This window comes from Pyrgilauda ruficollis, unplaced genomic scaffold, assembly GCF_017590135.1.
Source record: "Pyrgilauda ruficollis isolate IOZ18807 unplaced genomic scaffold, ASM1759013v1 scaffold109, whole genome shotgun sequence".
Taxonomy (NCBI): Eukaryota; Metazoa; Chordata; class Aves; order Passeriformes; family Passeridae; genus Pyrgilauda; species Pyrgilauda ruficollis.
This window is the reverse complement of record NW_024509099.1, coordinates 395,630-413,499: the sequence shown is the minus strand read 5'-3', so window position 1 is coordinate 413,499 and position 17,870 is coordinate 395,630. Positions and strand designations below refer to the sequence as shown.

Here is a 17,870-nt window from a genome sequence, read left to right as displayed (position 1 = left end):
TAGGCACACAAGAACATAAAAGACAAAAACCGTGAAAAGTCATTAGATTAGTACATCTACACTTATTTTCAGGTACAAGACTTAATATTTGTGACAAACCCCCAGTAACTGAAATGTTCTAATCCAATGGACTAATATTTAGGAAAAGCTACATTCCACTAAAAACTGGTCCAAAATTAAAACCGATTCAGGTTTAAACATCTAACACTTTCCATCACACAAAAACTTCATCAGACCTTCCCAACTGAAATAAACAAAAAAATCCCCTCCACACTAAAACAAAACAAAACCAAAAAAAAACAACCAAAAAAAAAAAAAAAAAAACCGAAACCCCAAGAGGTACAACAGAATTTTAAAAGAGTACTGGAAGCAAAGAACGACTAAAATCACTCCAATTTACAAAATGTAATTGATTACTACATTCCATTAGAATAAGAGTGATTATTTTACCTGTTACATAATCCTACTCTTACTTGCATGCATGCTACAAACAAGCAGGGGGCAGCAGAGCCTTGCAAACCATACATCATATCAGAAAAAAAACACTACAGGAAGAAAAAGAATACTGAATTTCAAATTTCATTTAAAAACTGCATTAAAAATGCTCTGGCGTTTTTTTTTGGTTTTTTTTTTTTTTTAAGATTTGTAATCTGCAGAATACACTGGTAAATGAAGAACAGACAAAATTGCCATCTGTGATCATACATCACCCAGTGCAAATTGGATTTATTTTTCTGTTCAAGGGCCTATTTTCTCAGTATTCATCCCTGAGATGTATCTCTTGCTGCCCTCTTAAAATGCAAAATCAAGAGACAATCACTCATAATTAGTGATGACATACCTTTTCTACAGGGAGAAGTACTTGGAGCAATCTAACAGTGAAGAGTGAAATACTAATAAATGCCATTCTGTGATGCACCAGCATCACCTTGGGCTGTTCTGCACTTATATTGCTTTTGTGATATAATATAGTTTCTCCAAGCAAACCCAAGACCAGAAGCAATTTGTCTTTCTGAAAACAAAATCAGAAATACAATAATTAGAAAAAAATGAATCATCACTGTTTATTTACAGTGTTTACACAGCACCTGCAGTATCATCAGCACAATTATGCCACATAAGCTAAAATTGCATAAATGCTGCAAAATACATAGCAAAGTTTTTGTCACCTACGCATTAGTCCTAGACCTCAGTCTACTTTCACTGTTAGTTCTCAATACTTTGGCCAGTAATTACCCATTTCTGGTTGCTCCTTTCCCTTTTCTCTCCCACTTTTCTCTCTTCCCCCACCACCTTTACTTCTGCTCACTACACATTTTACCTTCTGAAATTTTACCTGAAGTTCAGTCTTAATAAGGAAATATTAAGTCCTGGTTTGAACCCGCTAATAAAGCTTTACCTTAAAATTCAAAAAAAAAACAAAAAAAAAAAAAAAAAAAAACAAACAAAAAAAAAAACCTCCCCAAACCAATTCACAGTAGCTTTGAAAACATCAAAGAGTTTTTTATCCCCACTGATTTTCAAAGGAAAAAGCAAAACTTTTTTCTTCCTCCCCCCCATTAAAAAAAAAAAAAAAATCAATATAACTGTGCACCATTACCTACCTTATTTGCAGGGGTTTGTTTATTAGTAGCCTGGAAACAAACATTATCCTACTAATAATAATCAGTATGGTATATATATAATATATTCTACTGTAGTTTGACATGTTCATAAGTAATGAAATATACTGATTCAGATCATAAAACAAGTAGATGAAGAGATATTAAGCTTCTGAGATTAAATGTTCTGCAAGGAATCCTCAGCACTGATGTGATGTTGATCAATTATAACAGATTTTCACAGATTGGAAGATTAAAATAAAAGAAAAAAAATCTCATTCACTAATAGGTCCTATAAATTTAAATACTAACAATTATAAAATAGAGAATACGAAAGCCTAAAGCAATATTTTAATTAATTAATATTGCAGCTGTTATTGTTTCTTATTCAGTAGTATTTTCATGAATTCTAACAAGCCAAGTGCGTTTAACAGTACATTTAATTCAAGTCTTTAGACAATTTTCAGTCTGCAACTCTGGTGTGTTTGTTACATGACTGAGCCATGCTAGCTTATGCTTCACCTTTCACTCGTCTTCAAAAAAGCAAGTGATAATAATTTTATCTGTTTTCACTAGTTTTATAATTAATGTATATAACAACTCTCAGCTGTGCTCAGCAACTTAAAATATTTAGTCAACAGAACCTTAATACTTTGAATCTCCACTGGGCCAAAAAGGCCTCTCCTTTCTTTCCCAGCTAAGCAACATTTTTAAGATACCTGAAATTTGTGCAGGGATCTATAGCTCCTTTGTAAGAAATGGATAGCACGTATCTTAGAATTCCAGTCTTGGATCTGAACATCTCTCTAATTTTAAACAGATAGTTTATAAGGAGTAAAGAAAGGGAAAGTTGTTATGTACATCAAATTGGTGTCCAGCATTTGTAGTCACTGCTTTTCCCTCAGTTTCCCTCCCCTACATGTTTCTCTCAATGGCTGCTTGAAGTGAAACTCCACATATTGTCTGGTAAAAGAACTTACATTTTAAAAAATGTCATCAATAGAACTAGTAATAAACTACTTAAAATTTTCAAATACACAGCTCAGCAGAAGCTTAGATATACAAATCATCGCAGAAAATGTCAGAAGCTTAACAAAGGAGACAAATATGGCTGATCAAAACCTGAAGAATCTTACCAATTCCAATGCAAAAAGGCTGTCATCTTCCCAAACATTTTCAGAAATAGCATCACCAATAAGGGACATGTCTTCCAGAAGCAATTCAAGAACTTCCATTGTCACTCTTCTACTGCCTACAAACACAAATGAAAGGATAAATTCAAATATAGACAAAATATTATGTTTTGATATTCAGAAGACACCACTGCAAATAAACAAGAGATTATTACTCATACAAAATTCTGGTATTTTAATTTTCCTGTATGCTTCTACAAAACTAATGCTAACTGTCCTCAACAACTAATAGCTCTGAATCAGAGAAGACAACAACCAGCAAAAGGCACAATAGATTAAAGCAATTGTATACTTAGAAAAAACCTGAACTTCCTTAAAACCTATAGCAAAATTATTTAAGAAAATAATCATGAACTTTACTACAGCTGTAAATCTGATTACAGACTTTTTTGAAGTTCATAATAAAGTCACTAATTGCCCCCAGCCAGACAGCAGTGTTACAAATCTTCTGTATATATTACCTATTCCCATTGACCTGCATTTTTGGTATAGGAGTGCCTTTCTTCACCGATTATTTTGTTTGAGATCTTTTAAAAGACATAGAGATGAATACCCACTTGAGCTACTTGCACAATTCTCTGTAACAGTTTCCCCTTTGCTTGTAGGCTGGTATTTATTAATTTTCATTTCTTCTTCTGAATGTCTCTTAATAACAAGGCTAATCTGGTCCATTAGTAACTTTTATGCTTTGTAAAATTTTAAGCTTGAATATGTGGCCACAAAGAAACTTGGCCTGAGCTTAGAAATCTACAGCCTACATTTACTACAAATATAAACCTCCTCCTAATGTACCCAGATAATGAGAAAACAGAGGAGTTAGAAGGTTTTGTGAAGAACAAGGCAGAATATCTGGAGCCAGACCAAATATTTTCAACCTCACACAAGTGAAGATGCCAAAACTGTCTGACATCTTAAGGAACCATACGGTGACAGTTTCCCTTAAATAATCAATGTAGTGCAACTGTTGGCTTAGTTACTTGTTGATGGTATGTTTCTATTTAAAGTCATAGATGGATTTCACACAACAGCATTGAATTTTCAATGTATCTTTTAACTAAGATAAAAATTCTGCATGCCTCAAAATCCTCTAAACAAAATCTGTTTAAAGAAGATAAAGCTGTACTTGTTTGTTATAATTAAACAATTATTTCTTTGTGGATTTTTCTATCTCTTGTAAATTTTACACACTGCAGAAGCCTTGTTGATAAACTAGAGGAAAAAAATTTTATCTCTCTATGTGCCTAGATGTGTAGTGATAATGACCACAGCTTTTGCAATTTGTAGCTTCAGTGATCTGTTTTGGGTGAGAAATGACAGAAAATGGCACAAAGCCTTTTTGAAAGCTTGGTTTTACTTATCTCACAGAAGTTCTGTTTTCCATTGGTTTTAGGCCAATTTAAATTAATAAATCTCTCAATTTTAACAACAAAAAAAAAAATACCCCCAAAACAACCCCCACAAAACCAAAACAAGTCCACACCACTACTGATTTCTGCAATCACTTTGCTTACAAGGCAGATCAGCACAAAGGAAGAAAAATTCCAATGAACAATTCCACAAAGAATAGAATTGAAGCTTAACTAAAATACACATCATATTGCAAAAGAAAAGGAAGGAAGAAAAGGAAGCTTACTGTTTTTTTTCTTTACCCAGTAATTTAAACATCTAGATTAAAATTTACACTATACCATATAAGTCGATAATAATGTTCATTAAAATGTCTGTTGATTTTACTAAAGATAACAACCAAAAATATAACCACATGAGAAACTGTGTGTTACTGTCTCACAATATCACACTGTCTCACAGTGTGCCTTCAGATCACAGGCTTTCAGATCAACAGGAACAGGATAAAAATATTAGTTTCCTTACAATCTGTGCCTCATTACAGCACAGTGGAAGAATGAAGAACTATCACCAAGGAGAGTTAAAGAAGTGTAAAAAACCTAAGGGGAAGATAAACAAAGACAGGTCCACCTTTCCAGAAAGTAAAACTATTGTAATTCTATGATAAGATTGAAAGAACCTTGAAATGTAGAAAAACTTTTAACTCTGCAGATTTGAAATGACAGGCACCAGAAATGGAAAAGATAGAAAATATATTTTCTGCAGTTTTACATTATAAATAAAAGATGCTAGAAGTCATGAATGTGCTTGTGACTAATTAATATTTAAATACCATTATTATGAAAGGGAGAAACCAAACTCTAATTCATTTTCGTTGGTTTATAACAAAAAAAGAATTGAATAATTTTCATACACATTTCATAGAATTTTTATAAGTAGAAGCCTCTAACTTTTAGTATCCTAGTCATACATAGATGCACATTTCCAGCTCCTATATTTAAAACCTTCACCACATTTACCAATACCTTTTTTCAATTATATTACATTTTACAGCTAAATACGATTTTAGACAACCTCAGAGCAAAAAGATTGTCCTCCAAAAGGGCTTTGCAATTTAGAACCTCTATAAATTAAAATTTGCAATTAGACTATCATTACTTATGTTCCTTAAACCATTTTTTACTGCATTTGTAAGAATAAAAACAAGCCTTTCACTAGAATGTTTGTTTATTATTTCTTGAGCAGGAGGAAAACTCTATGCTTGAACAGATCCTTTGGAGAACATCTTTGGTTAAGAGTGGTTATTTTTCCATCTTCCTGAATGCCATTTTATCCTGACACACCATTTTTTCCACCATATACTGACTTCCTGCCACTGTCAGTAAAAAACACTTAAAATTTCTGCAGCAATTGTGGAAATCAGTCAGAAGATTCAAGCTTTGTGACCTGAACAAAGTCCCTAGTAAAGACCTGTTGCAACTAGCCACAGTACATCAGTAGTCATCTGTGCCTTATTTGTTTGAGGTAGTCACCTCATTGACCAACTTTTTAAGAGTATCTTGTATTAAAGATGGGAAAGATATGCAAGTTAAATACTTAACTCAAAAATTTCTCACCTATTCTTAGAAGAGGTATTGCATTTTCCAAGATGGAAACACAGAACTGAGGAAGGCTAAGCTGCTTCATCTGTAATTCCAAAGTATCCTCATTTTCAGTATCTGGTAGGTCAATATGTCCTACATCAAATGGGGAATGCAGTGAGATTCTGGAGTTTGCATTTGCTTGAGTACTGTTTCCACTTAAAACAAAAATTAAAAAATAAAGAAATATAATTAAGTCTTGCAAAGAGAAAACACATATGTAGAGATGTTAAAAACAGCATTAAGTATTTTCATTACTCCTGCCTTAAGCATATCCTTCCTCCCATCCCAAACTTTCTCTGCTATCTTCCAGTGTTGCAAGAAGAGGGAGATTTTGTTTAGCTGGTTTTTTTTAAATGTCAGAATAGGTAGCATCACAAGTGAATGCCAAATATTTTGACAATCATCTTCAAAATCCCTTAGCACTCTGTACTGGAAGAAATACACATTCAACAGACACAATATTGCATGAGAAATATCAGTTGATTTGAAATTCTTTTTTTTTTTTCTTGATGAACAAAAATCTATCAGTGGCTTGAAGCAACACAACTTAATAAATCAAATTTCAGCCTGAATTATACTCACTATATTGAAACCATTCTAGAATCCTTAGAAGGAAAATTATGAAGCATGAGCTCTGTTTACTCCTTAGGGCTACCTTATCCACTGTAAAGTACGAAGTATTTCCTTGTCCAAGAAACCCTTAAATGTAATCAAGTATATACAACAAAGTATACAGAATGCTATTAAAGACATTTTTAAAATTATTAAATGCTTTATCTATGATATATGAATATATCATTAAATATAGTATATATGGTTCATATATTATGAACAATATATAGTTCATAACTGTTTTAGTTTTCAACAATAATCTAATTCCACTATCAGCATTATAATTAATAAAAATCAGAACATATTTTTAAAGTTTTCTTATCCCAAACAATGTTTAGCAATCTTGATTTCCTTTAAAAACCTGTATGACTTGTAAGTGGCTTTTGATTGGTTCCCTTTTTTATCATTAAACAAGCTGAAGAAACTGAATTGTGGCATGACTGTGTTACATTCTATTGTCCAATTAAATGTAAAAGATGTCTGTCTATAAGAAGTTAAATGCTGACTGATTAAGAAAGTCAACAGAAAACTACAAGCAAAACACAAGAGTTCACCAATATGTAGTTTGGGTTTGGCTGCACTTACCAGAGGAAAAGGAAGGAGAGGTATCAATCACAAAAACAATTCAGAAGAGGAAAGGTTAAGTTTCCAGGCAGAATTTGAAACAGACAAACAGACAGATTGAAGAGTCTCAAGATTAAAGAAGAAGGAAAAGAAGAGTTACATATAGAATAACAATATACAAATAAATAAACAAATTTACATTACAATTACATAGAAAAAGACAAGATTCACTAAAAGAAGCTCTTCCTTATCACAATCAGAAATGTCAGAGCAACACTACTGTCATTTCTCTCTATCATATCTTCCATTCAACATCATGTTGTTCTTTATGCTACCACATGGCTAAATTAAATTTTTGTTAAGAAATGAGATTTGTGGGCAGTGAGCAGCTCTACTGTAGCACACAGGATGCAAGAAGATAAAGGTGTACAGTCATAAGCAGCTCATAAAATGACCCTATTAGCACTCCCTGGTTTCTAGAAGTCTCATCACTGCCTGAACAGGTACTTATTCTTATGCAGCTTTCATTTCTAGACTGACAGCCAGGCCATCACTCTCTCTTGCACAATATGCACCAGCTGCTGTTAAGCTGTTAACTGTTCCGCTTCAGAAAATGGCCAGGGTCTAGAAGGCATAAAGCCTGGAATTCATTGACAGTGCCATATTAGATACATGATAAAAATTAATATATTACGCTTCAATAAAAATAACTTCTTAATATGACTGTCAAGATGTATTTACAATTGAGCTATTCTCATCACAGTCTATTTAAATACCTAGGAGGTACTCAGTCACTAAGCCCATACATCACAGGGACTCAAATGAACTACCAACAAGCACACAGATTTACAGGGACTTTTAAAATCCCACATTCTAGAAGACATTGGTACTTTGAACAGCACCTTTAAGTCTTTAAGTTGGGCCAAGACAAGTCACAAAACCACACACAAAAACTACATTTTGAGGGTACACAGATAATTTATAATTTCATGTAAGAGTCAAATATTTACATGTTATAGAACTGAAATTTGTTGTCACGTTTAACAACAAATTTTAAAGACTTCAATAGAAATCTTTATATAGCATAGCATTTTTGACAATACTAAATACTGTTACCTATAGGATGGCCATTCCACTTAAAAGAACTTATGAGGTCATCTGCTGAAAAAAAGAAAAATCCCTGACTTTCCAGCAATAGACTGAATAAATGCTTTTCTGTGTCTTACAAATACATGCACGAGCAACAACAGTTGATAGGAATTTGTTTAAAATGGTGGTTGGGTACAAAACATAGCAGTGTTTTTATGTATTCTGAACACCACTTCATGAAAGGTTTAATTCATAAACATGATTTGAATCTTCACAAGTTACCAAAACCATTGCAACAATCCACACACTGACAAAGGAGCTGATAATGTAATCTTATATTAAAATGTTTTTAACTGAAGGGTAAGTTATTTCCTGTTTCATTCACCTAGAAGATACTGCATCCCAATCTTGACCATCTCCTCTAGGACGCTGAACCGTCCGTCCAATTACAGAGGGCCGAGGACTACTGCTTCCAGGTGACGGATTCTGAGAACGAGGAGCACCTCTTGCTTCTTGACAGTAAGATATAGATGAATTCTGGGAAGCTGTGCCTTTATGTAACACAAAGAACATATTTTCCCTTAGAAGTATCCCATTATTCTGAAAGATACTACATAGTAAACAGTAAAAGTAACTAAGGCAGGATATGGAAAAAAACACCATGTAAATACTGATGGCCTAGAACAACTGATCACTGGCAAATAGCAGAGTTCGGAAATCAAATTCCAAGGCAAACACCACAGAAGATTCTAGCTGAATCATAAATCTTGAGTTTTAAAAATGGAAACACAGTGTCTGGATAAGGCTATTGGACTTGATGTTATAACTGAATTAGCAGCCAGTACCATTTATTAAGACACCAAATATAGGGGCAATCTTATGAAGAGAACCAGACTACCAATTTATGGAAACAAAGCTTTGACTCAATTCAGATGACAAAATAGAAAAAAGAAGACCATTATAAGTAATCTAGACCATTAAAGCTACAACAGTTAAGCATTAAGAGCATTGTGAAGAAGACCTCATGACTGCAAAATTCAAAACAATGATTAAACTATTTTTAGCCATCAGCATAAGAAAAAAAAAAGCAAGTTCACATAGCTCATGAAATTAGTAACTACACTGTTAAGTACTAATAGCTTGAAAGCTTTTTTGAAACTTTGCCCACTTTTATTTTACAGATTTAATTTCATTTTAGTTAAAAATCCCTTCCCTGCTGACATACAAACAATTGGATTCTGGGAAAAGTTGATGAATGGGGAATCACATGAAAGTAAAATTGAATAAGTACTTTAAAACAATGCAAGTACTCAAATTTTTTTTTTAATTAATATTAATAGCACTGAACACCAAAACAATTTCACAAGATCACATTTGCTATAAGGTTCTGGTTTGGGTTTTTTTCTGCCATTTTAGGCAATCTTATCTGTAGTAAAAACAACAGTATCTCAAATACTTAAAAACACCTACCTTGCTCTGAGGAAGAAAAACTTGGATCTCTATGGAAGTTAAGCCTACTTCTCAAAAAGATGCAGAGCTGTTGCAAGCATGACACAGCCTGCAAAGCCAGCTGGTGTCTCCCATCTCCTCCAAAAGCCAAGTTTAGAAGAGACAAAAGGCTCTGAAAAGACAAAACCACCAACATCAAGACCTCAATATTAATAATTGTCATGAACAACCATGCCACCAAGTCTTACACTAAATATAGTTCAAAAGTGTTTCCAAGTGTTTTTCAAAATCACAGCAAAGAATAAATAGGCTCAATTACTGTTTCATTACTGAATGCAAGACCACCAGGCCTAAAGAAGAAGCCAAGTTTCACATAATATTTCCAATAAAGTCACCACTTTCATTATGGGAGCCCATTAGAGGGTGTGCAGACAACAGCCACACAAATTTATCTAATTCAGAAGAAACAAAGTATTACTTCAGAAAACACTTCATTAGTGATTAGCAATATATATTGTTACAAGCAAAAAACTTTAAAACCGCAATACATAGCCAATGTCCCCTTTCCTATGCACCTGGAGTTAGCATGAAGGTACTTCTGTTTAACTATTTTGCTTAGAAACAAATTGAATCATTTGCATCAATTCATCCTTGGCAAAGTTTATACAAATAAAAATTTTAAACTTTATGTGAATTCTTGCCTGTACAATCTTTGGCCTTTGAAGGAAGATCTCTGCAGGAAAATCTTGCATAATCACATCCTGAAGAAGCTCACATGTACTCCAAATTAAACTTTGGTTGTTACTTCTCAAAGAGCTACAAGTTCATATTTAAATATGTATTAAAATGAAATAAAAACCAACAAGCAATTATTAGCCTGAACAAGTCTTTACAAGAAAGTTATAATCACAATACTGAAGAATCCAAAGAAAAAGAAATCCCTGTAATTCTATTGTCATATCATTTTTTCAGTTGAATTATTCCTTAGCTATATGAATCCTATACACAATAAAGAACAAACTCAATTCCCACAAGTAAAATTTGATTACAAAAGAGAAATAACTATTGATTCTGAATTTGAAACTAAAATAAGAAGTACTGGAAATTCCCTGTGAAGCTAGTGATTATCTCAGTGGTATATAGCAAGTAATATAACTCATACCAGTAAGAAAGTTTTTTTCATTACTAAGGTTCATGTATAACTTAAAAGCACTTGCATTACATAAGAGGGAAATTCCATAAAAGGGAGAAATTTATTCTCTAAGATGAATATTAGTAATAATAATTCTCTAAGATGAATATTAGTAAATTATAAGAATCTTTAGGATATGCTATTTCATTTTTTCCAATTGTTTCAGAAACCACTGTTTCTGAAACCACTGTAAAAAATCAAATATGTCCAGTGTTACAAATCTGTGTTCCTCTTCTCTACTCTGGCATAAAGGAAATTAAACATTAAACAGGTTCTCCAGCTTCAGAAATCTTTCAAAAGGAAAAAATAAACACACAAAAAAAAAAAAACCCAAAAAAAAAAAAAAAACACAACTATGCTAGAAATCTATCAGAGCTCTGTAACAACTCATAAGGAATCCCAACTACAGAATTGTCCCTTGGGGCACTTTTTCTAAATTAAAAATAAAAAAAAAGTCACTGGAGAAAGACAGTTGGAATGACTCAATGCCTGGATAAGGCCCTGTACCTGAACTTACTGGCCTAAAGCTGCTACTGATAGTGGGGATTTTCCTACCAACTGGTCATGGGGGTAAAGTAAATAACGATTTTATTTCAGCTTGTTCTATTATTAGCTGAAAGAAATCTTTGATCCACTTAAGAAATTCAAAATACAGACTAAAGTATCATGAACAAAAGACCCAAAGACACTGATTTAAACAGAAAAAATGGAGAGTGACGGTGCCCAGCTTCAGCCCAGTTCATTTATCAAAGCTAGCTCATCGGGTTTATTATTGTTCATTTACAAGAACAACCTCATGATGCAGAGGGACAGAAATTTACAGCCACTATTCCTGAAAATGAAAAACTACAAGGAAATTGTAATGTTTCTATTACTGCACCTTTCATTTGATGAAAGAACATGTCTATCTGTGGAAGTCAGAGTTAGCCAAGGAAAGGTGGAAAATTTCAAGCATTTCACTGCAAAAAAACCAGAGAGGATGTCTTGGAATATATTTTATAGAAATATTATATTGTACACATTTAAGGCAAAGTAAAAAACTTATAAACAGTATATATATTATCTTATACCAAAATATCTTTTAGTAAATATAGGCTTGCACAAACTCAAATGCTTTTAGAATTTTCAGAAATACCAAAACACCACTAAGGTCATATCAAATCCAAATGAAATATGTTTATGGAAGAAACCTTTAGAAAATAATGAACACAGCATTAGTGGAAGAATACTTAAACTGCCACATCATGCTTTCAATCAAATTATAATTTTTTATCTGCTGCTAAAGAATATTTTATCCATTACCATGATGTCTAAAAATGGAAAATTCACTTCATGGTTTTACTCTTCAAGCAGTAGAAATTATTGTTCTTACAAAATTATGACACATAATAACTTTTTAAAGAAAATAACTTTAAAGCTATTGCTAACTTAAAAGTTTGTAATAATTATTGTGCAATTCCTAAGATAGTTGATACGCTTCTAAAAATTTAACTGATGATTCACCTACAATAACTGCAAAGTCATATTTTAAAATCTAGATCTCAGCACCATACTGTATTTTAAATAAGAAATTCTCCTGTGAACTGCTACTAGTATACTGGTACAGGCAAAGACTTGCCAAAATATTATTGGTCTGTGGTTGTCAGTGAAACACTTCATATCATTTGACAAAAAAAAAAAAAAAATCAAAGCATAACACTGGTTTTCATTTAAATACAAAGCAAAGATTCCCCTAGCACCTAAACCAGTTTCTAAAAAGTAGAAAGATACTTCAGACTATGTTTTGTTGAAATGAAAGGTACTTAATCCTTTAAGCCACTTCTGATTATGAAACGCAGATCATCTGGAAAACAGTGGCAATTTAAATTATTGTTAAAATTGCACCACTTTCCAATGTACTTTAGATATTCCAAAGAGCTACACTATTTACTAGAAAAGGGAAATATCTATTAAGATGAATGTAATTTTTATAAGCATTATAATTGTACCTTGTATAGTGTTAGATTTCACGGAATAACAAAAGGAAAAAGAGCCCATTTTGCCATCCATATTTGTAATGGAATTCCATCTAAATTACTACTCTAAGCTCTTTCTGTAATTAACATATTCTTTTATAACTACACATACCAACTGTTCTTTTGGGAGATATTTCTAACTGCGGCAGATGACTTCTACTTTGACAAAAATATCCAGTGAATAATTCCTCTTGAGGCAGAACTAAAATGAAAAAAGGGGTAAGTTTAAAAAATGCATGCACACAAAAGAATCCCTCAATTTATTTTCATGCTTTTCCTTAACTACCTCTCTCTTGCCCTTGAGTTTTAAATCAGTTTCCTTAATAGGATAAAAGAGTCTCAGATGATCAGAAAAATGGAGCAAAAACAGTGTGACAGTGTTTATTTTTTTATAACCATATTCTGCAACTGTAAAGGGTGCATTTTTCTCCATTTTTTCACACTAACTAGCATACCATCCAAACAATAGCAAAAACAATTACACAAAATGTATTGCCTGATGGAGGACTGGCAGCCAAATAAATGGCTTTCCTTTAATCTACCTCTGTAGTAATAAAATTAACTTTTTTAATTAATTACTTAAAAACTTTTTCTACCTAACAGCTGTCTTCTTAGGTCACCTAGAAAGTTGCCATCTTGTATAAATGTATTTTGCCCCGTATCATTCATATGCAAACTCTTGTATATAAAAAGATACACAAGAAATGTTAACATGAAAAGCAATCTCTCCAGACCATAACATATGGTTCAAAGGATCAAACTAGATAATGCCAAGTTATTAGTTTACAGTAATTTTTTCCAGCAACTGAAGTTGAAACAGAAAGAAAAATACAACACTCCTGCTAGAAAGCATTAGGATTATTCCATCCATACATGCATACAATTTACAGTATAAATAACTTCAACTGAGTAGTTTCAGAAAGATATAATTTAAGAATGCACATGTAGAAGACTATTATTCTCCATACAGTAGAAACATTAAGTAAAAATCTGCCCCTGTGTGGGCATAGGAAGGAAAAATATTAAAAATTAATCACCAGGCACATAGTTCTAGTGAACTAAATCTCCAAGCATTAGAGAGGTGGCAGAAACCACCAAAAAATTACTTTTATCTCTGTGACTGCACAGCATGGGTGACAGAGGTGTGGTCATTAGTGCTACACACACTGTGTAACAGCACTGTCTTTCCCACAATAAGCAGGAGGTAATGTAATATGATATGTAATTTTCTCCTCCAATCTCTCTTCCAAAATTTTTAAGGCAGAAGAGGAGAACCAAATGGGTCAGACCACATCTAGGAGGAAATGTAAATCATTGTAACAGACAGGTAATGAGCTAGGTAACAGATGCAAGCAATAGCACTTCTGTTATATTGTGTCTGTTATGTTATATGCCGATTTGGTTTGTTCCCGAGCCCCGGATCGGGAGAGTGCCCCCGTGCTGCCGGCGGTGCTGGCCGCAGCTAGCCGGGACGTTCCTTAAGGTCAGCCGCCGCCGCTGCACACTTCACACATAATGCGGCATTTTAAAGGAAGTTTAGGTATTCTTCTACGACAAATGGTTATCCAATACTAAGTACATAGAGCATACAGCTACTGTAGTTTCAAAAATCATTCTATTAGGATCAACTATTGGTTCTTCTTTTTCTTTTTTCTTCTCACAGGATTTGAATTGCTTTCCAAAGATAGAGACTACTATACAAAGAATAGCAGCATAGCATACTGGCTAAATTACAGATTTATTTGAAGTTGCTACACACTTGCTGCCATAAAGCTGTCCTTGGAAGTTGTGTCATGCTCTTTGTACATTATAGAAAACAGATAGTATACACTGAGGAAATGGATACAGAATTCCAATACAGGAATGCCGCCAGGTGATTTAGCTAAGGTCACACTGTCTCTGGCAGAATCTGATTAAAACACACTTCACTGATCTCTCAGGAATAATTCACCTACTATGCCAGAAAACATCAGCTTCTCATAGCCTTTTCATTTGCTTTATTTTAATATAAAATAAAATACAGTTCAAAAGAGGTAATTTACCTGGTTGATCTGCTGAAGGCTGAGACTGAGCTTGATAACACACTGAAGAAGTAGAAGGGAGTTCAGAAGAAAGAAAGAACAGTCTATCCACAATCCCATCAATTATGGCCTGCAAATTTGGATCGACGTCAGAGCGGAGCTGAGAGAAGAATTCCACTGCACCAATTCCAATCATTTTCTGGGCAGCAGGTGGATGCTACATTAAGACAAATAACTGACAGTTAGTTTGAAGAGTCTTAAGGTCTCTGGATGGGGGCAGGGAATAGAGAGCAGCAGGGGGAAGAAAGAAAATAATTGAAATTCTTAAGTTATAGTTTGCCTTTATTTGTTTAAACCATTGTGCTGAGGTAGAGTTCATTTTCTTCCCAGTGGCTGGCACAGGGATGTGTTTTGGACTTGTGCTGAACCCAGGGTTGATAATAAAGAGATATTTTTGTTACTGCTAAGCAAGGCTTACACAGAACCAAAGGCTCTTCTGCTGTCCTGGCAAGGGATCTGGGAGTACAGGGGAGTTTGGGAGGAGACACAGCCAGGACAGGTGATCCCTACCAACCAGAGGGATATTCCATATCACAGAATCACATAAAGACCTGGGTTGGAAGCAACCTTAAAGATCATCTAGTTCCAACAGCATGCTCAGTCTGTAAAGGGAGTGAAATGAAGAGGAAGGGGGGACATTTGGAGTCACTTCTTAAGTCACTATTACATGTGAGGGTGCCGTGCTCTCGTGGAGATGGCTGAACACCCGCCTGCTCATGGGAAGTGGTGAATTAATCTCTTGTTTTGCTTTGCTTGTGCATGCAGCTTTTGCTTTTCATATGAAACCACCTTTGTCTCAATCCATGAGTCTTCTGCCTTTCACCAATCCCATTCTCTCCCCAATGTCACTGGTAAAGTGTAAGCAAGCAGCTGTGTGGAGCTTGGCTGCTGGCTGGAGTTAAACCCTGACATCCATCCTTCAGTATCAAGAATGGGTTGTTTTTTAGCTCTGCATAGTTGCAGTTCAGTGATTAGAACACGAGAATGTAAAAATCTGAGCTATCTGAAGTTTCTGTAACATTTTCTCAAATTAGTTGCAACAATGTTCAAATCTTTACTTTCCAGGAACAATGCAAATACTTAGCTGCAAATCACGCTCCAAGTTAAAAAGGAAGCACTAGAGGAGAAACTGAAGAAGCTGAGAAACTGAAGCAGAAACCTAGAAAAAAAGATTTTTCTCAGCTCTCTCACCCATTTGAAGTCACTGAAATTGTTTTACTTTTGGTATACACACAATGGCTTTATTATTCCTGTCTTTGTAAAATACTCTAAAAATCTCGTTACGTGGAGCTACAAAGTCAAGTATTATTCAGCTTTATTTAGCTTCAGCCTTCTAAAAACATACAGTTTAAAAATAAATGAATGCTAATATGTCATACCTTGATCAAACTGTTGACAAAATTTAGTACTTCCTCTTTTATTGGTACAACTGGGAAATTGAACCACTCCAAAAGGTTCCGAAAAAGCGCTTTTTCGTGGATCAGATCAGCATAGGAAATCAAGTTGTGGTCTAGTTTAAACAGAATAGTCTTCAAAGATCGCTCTCTTATCTCTGTCAGTTCATGACCTGCCCAAAAAAAAAAAAAAAAAAGTGATTAAGAAACCAATAAAATTATTTGACGTAACTTTTTTCTTATTTGGAGAAACTTAATGCTGCCAGAGATGCAGTGAAAGAAAGCCGGTTTACAAGCTGCCAGAATTATGCCTACCAGGAAGACAAATACGATTAGCACTCACCAACAACAACCTCATCAAGTGTGTTCGCGTGATTATAAAGCGGTGAGACATTATAAGGTACACTGCTACAATCCGGTGCCAAACGCGCCTCTACTGATCTAACCTGGTACCGGAACCCCTACCAGAGTTATGTTGTGGGTACGGAAAGCTCCAACAGAACAAAAAACCACCCAAGCGCACTGAATCGAGAGGACCGTGTCTGAAGGGGAAGCCCTTGGCATTTCCTTATGGAAGCATGCCCCCCTAGGGCAGCGCCGCCGCCCCCTCCACGCCTGCCGCGGGGGGCGAAGAGGAACAGCAGCAGGCAGAGGGGCGGCGGAGGCCGGGCAGGCGCGGCCGGGCTCCCGCAGAGCGGTGCCGTGCCACAGTTTCGCTTTCCACGAAGGCTGCGGGCCCGGGAGGGAGCGGAGCCATTACCGAGCTTCCTGACGAGCGCCGACAGCTCCATCGCGCCGCTCCGCCCGCCGCATTCAACCGCCGCGCCGACCCGCCGCCCGCCCGGCTGGAGGCGCCCGCGGAGCACCTCGGGAAATGTAGTCCGCCCACTTCCGCCCGGAGCCCGCCGCCCGGCGCTGCGCGCGAAGCACGCCGGGAACTCTCATCGCCCAGTGGCCCGCCGGCGGGAGCACAGAGAACTACAGCTCCCATGAAGCCCCGCGCCGCGCCCGCGGGCCGGGATGGCGGCGGGGGGCGGCAGCAGGACCTAAAGTTCCGAGTATCTGCGCCTTCCTGCGGGAGTGCAGTCAGGTGGGATCGGCCTCTGCTCTCAGGCGACTAACGAGTGACAGGATGAGAGGACAGCCTGGAGCTCCGCCAGGGGATGATTTATTCATCCCAGTACGGAAGGGAGACAACTAGAAAGGTGGCGAGGGACTTTTTGCAAGGGCGTGTAGTGACGGGAAAAGGGAGAATGACTTCAAACTGAAAGATGGTGGGTTTATATTAAATGTGAGGAAGGAATTCTTTACTGTGAGGGTGGTGAGACACTGGAACAGGTTGCCCGGAGATGATGTGGATGTCCCATCCCTGGAAATGTTCCAGGACAGGCTGGATGGGGCTTTGAGGAACCTGTTCTAGCAGAAGGTGCCCTGCCCATGGCAGTGGGGTTGGGACTAGATGGTATTTAAGGTCCCCTCCAACCCAAATCATTGTTCTGTTTTACAATTTACATTTATAGTGATAATGGAGTGTTTGCTGATGTCACTTTGATATGTCTGCCAGCACTCTGGAAATAGTAAAAGCAAAGCAATGAGGGGGTGAAGTAGGAGGGTTTGGGTTTTGTTTTGTATGTAACCTAGACTCTAGGACTACATTGCTTTGTCTATAATGCGAGGCTATTTCACAAGG

General features: G+C 35.8%; 1 protein-coding gene across 1 annotated transcript in view; it reads right to left on the bottom strand.

Moving 5' to 3' along the window:
- Nucleotides 1–17,009, bottom strand: part of RTTN (rotatin) — a 78,812-nt gene extending 61,803 nt beyond the window's left edge. The window contains exons 1-11 of the mRNA XM_041472828.1: nucleotides 16,941–17,009; nucleotides 16,166–16,353; nucleotides 14,748–14,943; nucleotides 12,818–12,907; nucleotides 11,571–11,649; nucleotides 10,200–10,314; nucleotides 9,520–9,670; nucleotides 8,435–8,600; nucleotides 5,758–5,939; nucleotides 2,738–2,853; nucleotides 842–1,012 (exon numbers count right to left, since the gene is read on the bottom strand). Coding sequence (XP_041328762.1) covers nucleotides 842–1,012; nucleotides 2,738–2,853; nucleotides 5,758–5,939; nucleotides 8,435–8,600; nucleotides 9,520–9,670; nucleotides 10,200–10,314; nucleotides 11,571–11,649; nucleotides 12,818–12,907; nucleotides 14,748–14,943; nucleotides 16,166–16,353; nucleotides 16,941–16,971 — 1,485 coding nt within the window. The 5' untranslated portion in view covers nucleotides 16,972–17,009. The remainder of the gene's footprint in view (nucleotides 1–841; nucleotides 1,013–2,737; nucleotides 2,854–5,757; nucleotides 5,940–8,434; nucleotides 8,601–9,519; nucleotides 9,671–10,199; nucleotides 10,315–11,570; nucleotides 11,650–12,817; nucleotides 12,908–14,747; nucleotides 14,944–16,165; nucleotides 16,354–16,940) is intronic.
- Between the last annotated feature and the right edge of the window lie 861 nt (nucleotides 17,010–17,870).